This window comes from Apium graveolens, chromosome 2 (genome assembly GCF_009905375.1).
Source record: "Apium graveolens cultivar Ventura chromosome 2, ASM990537v1, whole genome shotgun sequence".
In the NCBI taxonomy this organism is placed as follows: domain Eukaryota; kingdom Viridiplantae; phylum Streptophyta; class Magnoliopsida; order Apiales; family Apiaceae; genus Apium; species Apium graveolens.
This window is the reverse complement of record NC_133648.1, coordinates 318,043,846-318,054,695: the sequence shown is the minus strand read 5'-3', so window position 1 is coordinate 318,054,695 and position 10,850 is coordinate 318,043,846. Positions and strand designations below refer to the sequence as shown.

At 34.4% G+C, this 10,850-nt stretch overlaps 1 protein-coding gene across 2 annotated transcripts; it reads left to right on the top strand.

Moving 5' to 3' along the window:
- Window positions 1-313: 313 nt before the first annotated feature.
- On the top strand, window positions 314-8,947 carry LOC141708927 (putative sucrose-phosphate synthase 1). 2 transcript variants are annotated; one of them, XM_074512768.1, is made up of 13 exons: window positions 314-619; window positions 703-792; window positions 1,881-2,122; window positions 2,800-2,863; window positions 3,007-3,705; window positions 3,886-3,999; window positions 4,116-4,247; window positions 4,398-4,574; window positions 5,508-5,561; window positions 5,642-5,704; window positions 5,824-6,732; window positions 6,900-7,027; window positions 8,352-8,947. In XM_074512768.1, exons 1-13 carry the CDS (start codon window positions 434-436, stop codon window positions 8,629-8,631), a joined length of 3,138 nt encoding a protein of 1,045 aa, XP_074368869.1. In that variant the 5' UTR covers window positions 314-433; the 3' UTR covers window positions 8,632-8,947. The 2 variants fall into 2 exon arrangements, with proteins under 2 accessions (XP_074368869.1, XP_074368868.1); XM_074512767.1 differs by having other exon boundaries at window positions 5,782-6,732.
- Window positions 8,948-10,850: the final 1,903 nt, after the last annotated feature.

Genomic DNA, 10,850 nt, shown 5'->3' with positions numbered 1-10,850 from the left:
ATATCAGTTTAGTTTTTTTAACTAAATTAAATTTGTTTAACTTTATTTTAAAATATGTTAACATACTGAAATAAGAAGGCGTTAACCGACCGATTAAACGAAATTATGTTTCGTTTATAATATAATAATAATAATATAGTATAGATAGCATAGATATAAAAGTTAAAGGGAAGCAACATGCACGGGACACCTAGCGGTGATTCAAAGAAACAGAACGCGACATGTGTACGCTACCATTCGAATCCACGTAGAAATAAACAAATAAATTACTAAAAAGTAATAATAAAATACTATTAAATTCACTAAAATTTACTAACACATTTCGCCATCTCATGCACGCATTACAACATACATGAAGCCTCGTGTGCACAACTATGTTGTACAACATGAGATGTTAATCACAATTGTAATTAGTGAAAGTTGATTATAGTTAATGATGGCGGGAAATGATTGGATTAACAGTTACTTGGAGGCCATACTTGATTCAGGTCCAGCGATCGATGATGTGAAATCATCACTTCTGTTAAGAGAGCGGGGGAGATTTAGCCCTACTCGTTACTTTGTTGATAATGTCATTACCAACTTCGATGAGACCGATTTGCATCGGTCCTGGCTGCGTGTATCTTACCCTCCCTGTCTTTGACGTCGGATTTAATTATGTGGATTATGTATTTTTGTTTATGTGCGTTTGATTATGTGTAGGCTCAAGCTACGAGGAGTCCTCAGGAGAGGAATACGCGGCTCGAAAATATGTGTTGGAGAATTTGGAATTTGGCTCGCCAGAAAAAACAGGTTTTTTTTTTAATTATTTTCGAGTTTCGGATTTTTTGAAATTTATTAATTTAGTTATGTATGTTAGTTTGTACATGTGAATTGTTCTATAAAGACCGTGGTTGAAGACCTAATTTGGAAACTGTTGATTGTTGAATAGCGTAAGATCCTGTTGGGGCATTCCGGATTGGTTAGATAAAGTTAGATTTTAAAACTGAACTATAAATCTTGTAGATGGTCAGTTTTTCCGATTATCTAATTGGATTCAAGGAGACCTAATTTGGAAACTGTTGATTGTTGAATAGCGTAAGATCCTGTGGGGGCATTTTTAAGATATTACGCGGATTGGTTACTTAACATTGATAAAGTTAGATTTTAAAATTGAACTATAAATCTTGTAGATGGTCTGTTTTTGTGATTAGCTAATTGGATTCAGGGTGTGTACATATGCTAGGCAGCGTTAAAGTTTGTTTGAGTGCTCTTTTGCGTATTACAGTTCTGTACATTACTTTGCGGTTCTAGATATGTAGTTTATGGATTTAGGAACTACATCTTTCAATTGAAAAGATGATGAGAAGACGAATAAATTAGATTACTATGATTAAATTGTTACGGCTTGATTTAGATATCAGTATAATCTGTTTGAGAGGATTGAATCTTGGCCAAATAATGAACTTGTGCATTTGAATTGTTGATGTTGAGAGTTTAGGATGATTGGTGCTAGTTGGATTAGTGTTTAATTTCCATTAATGAGATTGTAGTTTAAGTGGTAAAAGTTGTAAATTTTTCACTTTGTTGGGTTATGAAAGAGCCGATGATATGTACTTCAATTTTGGTTTCGCTGATGTGATTAGCACCGATTATTGTCTGACGGAAAATGGTATATTTGCAATTGTTTGATGATATATTTATAATTTTTTGATGATCCTCAGTGCTAGTTAATTAGCATCTTCACTCTTGTTTTTGTTTCTGTTTACATCTGGTGATGGTTTTCATAGAATTAGTGAAATGTTCCTGTACTATATAGCTTTTAAAAGATTATGTGAGAAGCATGAACACATAATGTACTTTCTGTTGTTTACTCGAGTTGTATGTCTATGTCTCTGCAGCTCGAGGAAAAGCATGCTCAGAGGATTAGCAGACGGCGTATTGAACGTGAAATTGCTCACAGAGAAGCAGTTGCTGATATGTCCGACGACTTTTCAGAAGGTGAGAAAGGAGACACAGTTGTTGATGCTTCCCCCTTTGGTGAGAGCAGAAAAAGCCGATTTTCTAGAATTAGCTCAGTCGATGCGATAGATGCATTAACTAGTCAGCAAAAGGGGAAACAGCTTTACATTGTATTAATAAGGTAAAATCTACTTGAGTTTTTGTTGTTATGTTGCTTAAGATAGCAATTGTTATCTTCGTTGGAAATCTCTTGAGATCTATTATGCACACAAAAATCTTTAACCAGAATCTGAATGGTACATCGAATGCAGGAGATTAAAAATATATTTCAAGCTTTCAGATTTATTTTTCTTTTGTGAAGAACAACGATCTAGATCCATGCAACTTGTTTCTCCAAACCAAGATCTTCCAGTTGATTAACAAACAATTATTTCTGGTCTAAGAAATTAATAATAATCGTTTGTATATATTTCTGATGTTGGACAAGTGTTAGTAACTTAGCATACACACTCATACATTCAAAGGATCCACAACTTTAAAGGAGGTGAATAATGAAAATTGTGGCTGTAAGTTTGGTATTCCTATTAAAGTTGCAACTTAATTATGGTTTTGCATCTTCAACTCGTGAAATGAACTGAACAACAGTAACCGTATTTGCATTATGTATCTCCGGGTTCATACTTTTGTTAATGATAATAGCTGCAGTTCTAGATCTCCTGTCAGTCTGTCACTATTCACTAAGAGTTTCTGCAGGATCATTTCCTATTGCTTCATTTTGTGTATGTCATGGTGTAAAACGATTTAACCTTCCCATGCATGAAATATTTTCTCATCAATGACTATTAATACTACTTGCAGCCTGCATGGTCTAATACGAGGGGAAAATATGGAGCTCGGTCGTGATTCTGATACCGGTGGCCAGGTAGACTTGTACTAGAAGACTATGTGATGTTTTGTTGAATTTTGTAATATAGTTGCGTATTCATAATTGCAACCACATATATAATTCTACTAAGTTGTATATATAGGAAGACAGCCAATAATCTGAGCCTGTCTTTCTCGTAGGTCAAGTATGTTGTTGAACTTGCAAGGGCTTTAGGCTCAACACCAGGTGTCTATCGGGTCGATTTGTTGACCAGGCAAGTATCATCACCAGAAGTAGATTGGTCTTATGCCGAACCGGCAGAGATGCTGCCTCCCAGAGATTCAGAAGATTCAATGAGTGAAACCGGGGAGAGTAGTGGTGCTTACATTGTCCGTATACCATTTGGCCCAAAGGATAAATATACTCCAAAAGAACAATTGTGGCCTCACAGCTCAGAATTCGTTGATGGTGCACTTGGACACATACTGCAAATGTCCAAAGTTCTTGGTGAGCAAATTGGAGACGGTCATCCTGTCTGGCCTGTTGCCATCCATGGGCATTATGCAGATGCCGGGGATTCTGCCGCTCTACTTTCTGGTGCACTAAATGTACCTATGCTTTTAACTGGCCACTCACTTGGGCGAGATAAACTGGAACAGCTTTTAAGACAAGGCCGTTTTTCAAAGGATGAAATAAATTCAACATACAAAATTATGCGTAGGATAGAGGCAGAAGAGTTAGCCCTTGATGTCTCTGAAATGGTTATAACTAGCACTAAACAAGAGATTGAGGAGCAATGGCGCCTGTATGATGGTTTTGATCCAATACTAGAACGCAAGTTAAGAGCAAGAATCCAGCGTAACGTGAGTTGTTATGGAAGATTCATGCCTCGCATGGCTGTAAGTGATATTGTTCTAAGTATCTATATCTTTTAAGATTATAAACGTTAATTTCCTTCTAATATACATGAAACCAATAATTTACATATGCCAATACTATATTGTCATGTGCTTGCAGGATTTCTTAGTTTGCAAATAATAATCAAACATGTCCTCTTTTGTTGAGTACATCTAATACAGGTGATTCCTCCTGGTATGGAGTTCAATCATATTGCTTCCCTTGACGGGGATGCGGAAGGAGAAACAGAAGGAAGTGATGATCCTGCATCTCCAGATCCACCTATATGGACTGAGGTTTTACTTTCTTAGCAACAACTTGGATTTAGTATAATGCTAAAAGCTGTTGAACATTTACTGGAGATTCCTTGTTGCACCAGAAATGTTCAATCAATAATTTCCTCTGTGTACAGATAATGCGGTTCTTTACAAATCCACGGAAGCCTACAATACTAGCTCTTGCTAGGCCAGATCCTAAAAAGAATCTCACGACTTTGGTTAAAGCATTCGGGGAATGTCGTCCGTTGAGGGAGCTTGCTAATCTGGTAAGACCGAGTATCGTGTAGCACCTTTTCACACCTTTTTGCTTTTGCAGTAGATTATGCATTGTTTGTCCAAGATTGAGTATAGTATATCACCTTCACACCTATTAGTTTTTCTGCAGATTATGCAATTGTTTTTTGTCCAATATGCAGATATTGATAATGGGTAATCGTGATAATGTGGATGAAATGTCAAGTACCAGCGCTTCTGTTCTTCTTTCAATATTTAAGCTGATTGACAAGTATGATCTCTACGGTCAAGTGGCATATCCCAAGCATCACAAGCAGTCAGAGGTGCCTGATATTTACTCTTTGGCAGCTAGGACCAAGGTAAACATTGACCTATTAACCACATGTCAAGCATGCACAACACATTTATTCTACAGAAAGATGATGACGGGGGATACTGTAAAAAGTTTAAAAAATTTAATTAGAGAGTCAGCCCCATAATTTGTTATTTAAGTATGTCTGACGTATATATGTAATATAACTTGATTATGGAACAATTAAAAGCAATATATGCATGAGTTGTCTTTGATGCCTTACATGTGGATCTGCTGATGAGAGATTCAGCTAAATTCTATTCATCATTTGTGTATTTTGAAGATAGGACCAGATTTGGCTTGACATTCGTGGCCTATCATTTGTTTTGGAATAAGGATATTCACAATTATAAAAATGATGGTTTTTCTGATCCTACATGTTGCCATTAAATTGCTTTTGTAATAAGGATTCGGGAGTCTATGAATCATTACGATCCTTTGTCTATCATGTAATAAGTACATGCAAAGTAACATTACATTGCATCTTTTTGTGTGGCATTATTCCTACAATTTCAAGCACCATCTTTTACAAATAGATGACCCATCCAAAGCAATGAGTCGTCTGTATTGAAATAGATGGAAAATGATCCCTGACATACTTAAATCCAGCATAGTGGTTGATTTCTGTTGTGACTTATCTCCCTGGAACATTAAGCAATGTACTTATCTATTCATTTTTATACACTTCTAGTAGTTAAGTGGTAATATTCTGGAGGTAACTTTGCCCGTTAAGACCGATACTGCTGCCAGAGGAGTAATCAACAATCTTTAGGGCTGAACTCACCTTTTTCCCCCTTTTTTAGTGGTTTGGTTAAAAAGCAGCTGGAAAACTTACTGAGATTTAACGATGTAGAACTCATTGGAACTTGTATGCAAGTGGAAACCTATTATTTCACATTTTACATCGTATATGCTAATTGTATGTATCTCATATCCGCAGGGTGTTTTTATTAATCCAGCCTTTATTGAGCCATTTGGCCTTACTCTAATTGAGGTGCTCTTCCTATCCCACTTCTTCTCAGTTGTTATCTGACTTTGAAAAACTTTAAAGTAATTGGCTTCTTTATTAAATAGGCAGCAGCTCATGGTTTGCCTATGGTGGCCACCAAAAATGGAGGTCCGGTCGATATTCATAGGGTATGGCACCTATTTTTTTTTCTGAATTTTTTTTTGTTCTGAATAATGTTTAGAGATATAATTGTGAGCTATTGAAGGTACTTGACAACGGTCTTCTTGTTGATCCCCATGATCAGCAGTCTATTGCCGATGCTCTATTAAAATTGGTAGCAGATAAGCAACTTTGGGCAAGATGTAGGCAAAATGGGTTGAAAAATATTCACCTCTACTCGTGGCCAGCCCATTGCAAAACTTACTTGTCCCGCATAGCTAGTTGCAAAACAAGGCAACCAAGGTGGCTAAAAGATGATGCTCAAGATGAAAATTCAAAAATAGATTCACAAAGTGATTCCTTCAGAGATGATTCTTTAAGAGATATAAAGGACATATCTTTGAACCTAAAGTTTCCGCTAGATGGTGAGAAAAGTGGTGGCAGAGAAAGCAAGAACAATTCAATAAAACCTGAAAACCAAAAGAGTAAAATAGAAAATGCTGTTTTAACGTGGTCAAAAGGCGGCCCGAAGGATACACAGAAAATTGCAGTCACTGAGAAAGTAGATCAGACTTCTAGTACCAGCAAGTTCCCAATCCTAAGAAGAAGGAATCATATGCTTGTGATTGCCGTGGATTCTGATTCTATTGCAGATATTTTCCGAAGTGTTAAAAAGATTTTTGAAGCTTTAGCAAAAGAAATGACTGAAGGATTAATAGGATTTATATTAGCTACTTCATTTACTATGTCGGAAATTCAAGCATTTCTTGTTTCAGAGGGTATAAGACCCATTGCTTTTGATGCTTATATTTGCAATAGTGGAAGTGATCTCTACTATTCTTCTTCCCAATCTGAAGAAAATCCCTTTGTAGTTGACTTGTATTATCATTCACACATTGAATACCGTTGGGGCGGAGAAGGATTGAGGAAGACTTTGGCACGTTGGGCAGCTGCTATCACAGACAAGAAGGGGGAAGATATAGAAAATAAGGGTTCAGAAGATGAAAATATTTCGACTGGGTACTGTTACGCTTTTAATGTTGGGAAGCCTGAAGTGGTATGTTGACCTTTTTCCTTCTAATATTCTTGCATGAAAACTTTAAATTTGTTTACTAATTATGCACCACACTACCACAATAGTTTTAATATCTATAGTTTCTAATGCAGTTCTGATGGGCATCTATAGCTAGGGTATATATTTGAAATTAGTAATTGTCCTTGCAGGTTCCTCCTGTTAAGGAGGTTCGAAAGTTGATGAGGATTCAGGCTCTTCGTTGCCATGTAATATATTGTCAAAACGGGAAAAGAATCAACGTGATCCCAGTTCTTGCATCTCGTGCCCAGGCCTTGCGGTAGGTCTCTTTTTTTGTTGTCGATAATGGTATCTGTTTAGAGTTTCTGCTACAGAAACTAGTTTGTTAGGTTTTTGTTTCTTTTCTTCCAACTATGTTTTCACCTTTCTTGTTATTTGATTTTATAGAGGCTATAATACTTTCTGTGTGGAACGAATGATAATGTAGATTAGGCAGCTTTGTAGATAAGCGGGCTAGTATCTTATACAGATTAGTTAAAGTTTTGACCGTATTGAATAGGTTTCAAATCTCATTCAAAATATGAAGTGCACTAGTAAGTTAAAAAGCATACAAGTTTGCTCCCTGAGTTATGTACTTGTAAACCAGGATTCGTCTATGAAGTACTTTGCTGCATCTTTATGCATCTTTCGGTAGGCAATTGAACTATTGGCTGTATCCTAAGGATAAATGTAAAATTGTTACTTTGTTAGGCGATAGCAGAGTAAATTTGTGGTTTCCAATATATGCTACAACAACCATATGAACTACTTGTCAGACTGAATTTTAAAATTCGGAACTACTTATCATAATTAGACACCTCGAAGTTTCTACTAGTTAACTAGTAATTTGTATTTAAGGTGGTCATTATTTGATGTTTGCAAGTCCATTTTAAGCAGTTTAATTGCTAATGATAAAATCTGTTCTCTTCATGATGATAATTATGATCATTATGAGTTGTGATAGGCCTTGTGCAACACCCTAAACTGGTTCCAGTAGTGAGTTGAGCGCTAACTGAGTTAAAATACTGTCCGTTCTATCACTAGTCTATATAACAAAAACTAACCGTCTCAACAATCCTACATCCGCCTGCACTACATAATTGATAAGGCTAGTAAATAAAATTGTCATTGTAACACTTAATAAGGGCTTATTAAAATTGTAAATTTTTGGCGTGCTGGACCACAATTATGCCGGGACTGCACTGAAGTTGGCCATAGTCTCATACGTCCGGTCCTTATTTTCATTTTGGTATTGGTGAAAGGACTGTACCTTAATTATTTGACAAGAAAATCATCTAAATGTTCTCAGTATTGGTGAAAGGACTGTACCTTAATTATTTGACAAGAAAATCATCTAAATGTTCTCAGTATTGGTGAAAGGACTGTACCTTAATTATTTGACAAGAAAATCATCTAAATGTTCTCAGTATTGGTGAAAGGACTGTACCTTAATTATTTGACAAGAAAATCATCTAAATGTTCTCAGTATTGGTGAAAGGACTGTACCTTAATTATTTGACAAGAAAATCATCTAAATGTTCTCAGTATTGGTGAAAGGACTGTACCTTAATTATTTGACAAGAAAATCATCTAAATGTTCTCAGGTATCTGTATGTTCGATGGGGAATGGACTTGTCAAAGACGATTGTCTTTCTTGGAGAGAACGGGGACACTGATTATGAACAATTAATCGGTGGCTTGCACAAATCAGTAATACTAAAGGGAGTTGGATGTGGTGGTAACAAACAGCTTCATGCCAACAGGAGCTACCCACTTGCAGACGTTATGCCCGTTGACAGCCCTAACATCGTTCAAATAAGCGAAGAATGCAACAGTACTAACATCCGGGCTTCACTCACAACTCTCGGAGTTCTCAAATGCTGAGGATTTCCATTCATCCACCTCCTGCTAGTCAATGTCATACGTAACTAAGAGATTCGATTATCGGATTTTCCAGGAAATGTTCGATATTTTGTTCTCTGGAACCTGATATGTAAGCTACATGATGGCCAAAATTTCATGGCTATGGTGAAAGTGTCTTGTACCAAGTGCATCCTAGGCCTCTGTGTTGAGCATCTTTGTAAAATCTATTGCTTGTCATTTACCTCAGATTCAGAAAGATTAGTATCCAATTAACGTGCAGAATAGTCTTTTAAATTGTTCTGAATAGTTTAATTGATAGATGCAGGCATTGAAAAATATGATCAAGTGAAATTTAAAAAATGTAGTAATGCAGTATATTGTCCTCGAGTTTGAAAATTGTGGTCACGGATCTTTGAAAATATCGGTCGTTATGTGCACTATTAAAAAATACAGTAATTTTTTTCGCTATAAGATTTTTGTCCGGTGATCCAGCAAGTTCATCGAAACTGAGTCCCGCTAACCTCAGTTCTGATATCATATTAAAATCAGTGCTCTAAAATTTCTAAATGTATAGAGTATCTTCAACAGGCTCTTAAGATCACTATTTAATATAATATAAATTATTACCTATTAGCAATTTAATGTACATTTATCTCCAACAATTCTTTATATCCACTTCTCATCCAATTTTATATTATTAAAAATAACTTGAAAATTGAAATTATTAAAGTACAAAATAAAGTGGAAAGAGAGAGAATATATTTTACCAATTTACTATAAAATATTAGTTAAAAACTAACTTGAGATTCTTAGAAATGAGCAGAGAGAACAGACTCTTAAACTTTTAAATTTAAGCACCATTCTTTATTTTTCAACTTAAGAGACGAAGAGATTGTTGGAGATGCTCTTAAAGCAACTCCAATAGTATTCTTGTATTTTCCTTAAAAATAATATAAATTAATACAATACTAGTTATTTAAGATATTATAAGTTATCAAACTCCAATAACAATTCTTATTTTGATTTCTTACTATTATTATAATATTAAGTTCAAATTCTGTTCATATTTTTTTTTAAAAGAGAGAAAAAAAAGAGTGTGAAAATGGAGATAAATAAATATTTAATTAACAAAAATAAGATAGAGAATGATTAAAAATCTCTTAGAGCAAGTCCAACAACTCCCTTGCATGAATTCTTAAATTCAATTATAAGGATTTTGACATAAAATGACACTCCAAAAGTATCTTAGTACTTCCTTAAATCACGAAGACATGAGTATCATTCTTTATCTTTAAAAAACTTGTAGTGCTCCCTTTAACATTTTTAATAATAAAAAATTCATTTCTCTCCATTCTTTTTACTTTTCTCTCTATCTTTTTGTTTCACTTTTTGTCCATATTTTTTCAAATCTATTAATATAATAATAATAAGAAAGGAAGATAAGGATCATTGTTGGAATTGAAATTCAAATTTATGTCTTAAATTACTAAGAATTAATATTTTATAATATTTATAAGGAACCGACTAAAACACTGTTGAACTTACTCTTAGGAAACTACTATGATACTGTTGGAGTTCCAATTTTGATTGAGTTTTTATAATTTTAGATAATAATGCTTTATAAGCAAGATGTTGGAGTTGTTCTTAAAATATACAATTTTATATAGTATGCTTATTCAATTACACTAATAGACTTACAAGAATCACATGAGCGGCAAATCACCACAACTTGCGGTATCAAAAAATTACATTGGGGTAGTATCTTAACTTATCAATAAAAAATTACAAATGGCCGTTTTTAGTTAAGTAGGCAAGAAATTTGAGGCTCTTGGGGAGTTGTTAGAGTTATGTAGTTTCTTAAGGGAAACAACAAATAAATCTTGTATGATTTCTCATTTTTATTTAAGTTAATAAACAAAATTACTCCCCGTCTCTGTTTACATGTTTATTTTATTTTTTTGGAATCAAATTGATCAATTTTTGATTTAATATAAAAATTATTGATTAATTATTTTTCAAATATGGAAATTATGTTTTAAAATAAATTAAATGTACTTTTTAAAGATATAATTTTTATTATTTTTGTCCACTATTCCCTCTGTCCCTTTCAATTGTTTACATTTTTTAGATAGTGTTAAGCGAAACCTCTAATAAATCTTGTATGATTTCTCATTTTTATTTAAGTTATTAAACCAAATTATATGTGTTAATTTAGGCCACCGATGTTCTTACCGGTACGA

Excerpts from the sequence above, each read along its gene's own strand:
- LOC141708927 (XM_074512767.1), top strand. The coding sequence starts at position 434 with ATGATGGCGGGAAATGATTGGATTAACAGTTACTTGGAGGCCATACTT. Across the intron at positions 2,123-2,799 it reads CTTTACATTGTATTAATAAG|CCTGCATGGTCTAATACGAG; the intron begins GTAAAATCTACT and ends TACTACTTGCAG. Across the intron at positions 4,000-4,115 it reads ATCCACCTATATGGACTGAG|ATAATGCGGTTCTTTACAAA; the intron begins GTTTTACTTTCT and ends CTCTGTGTACAG.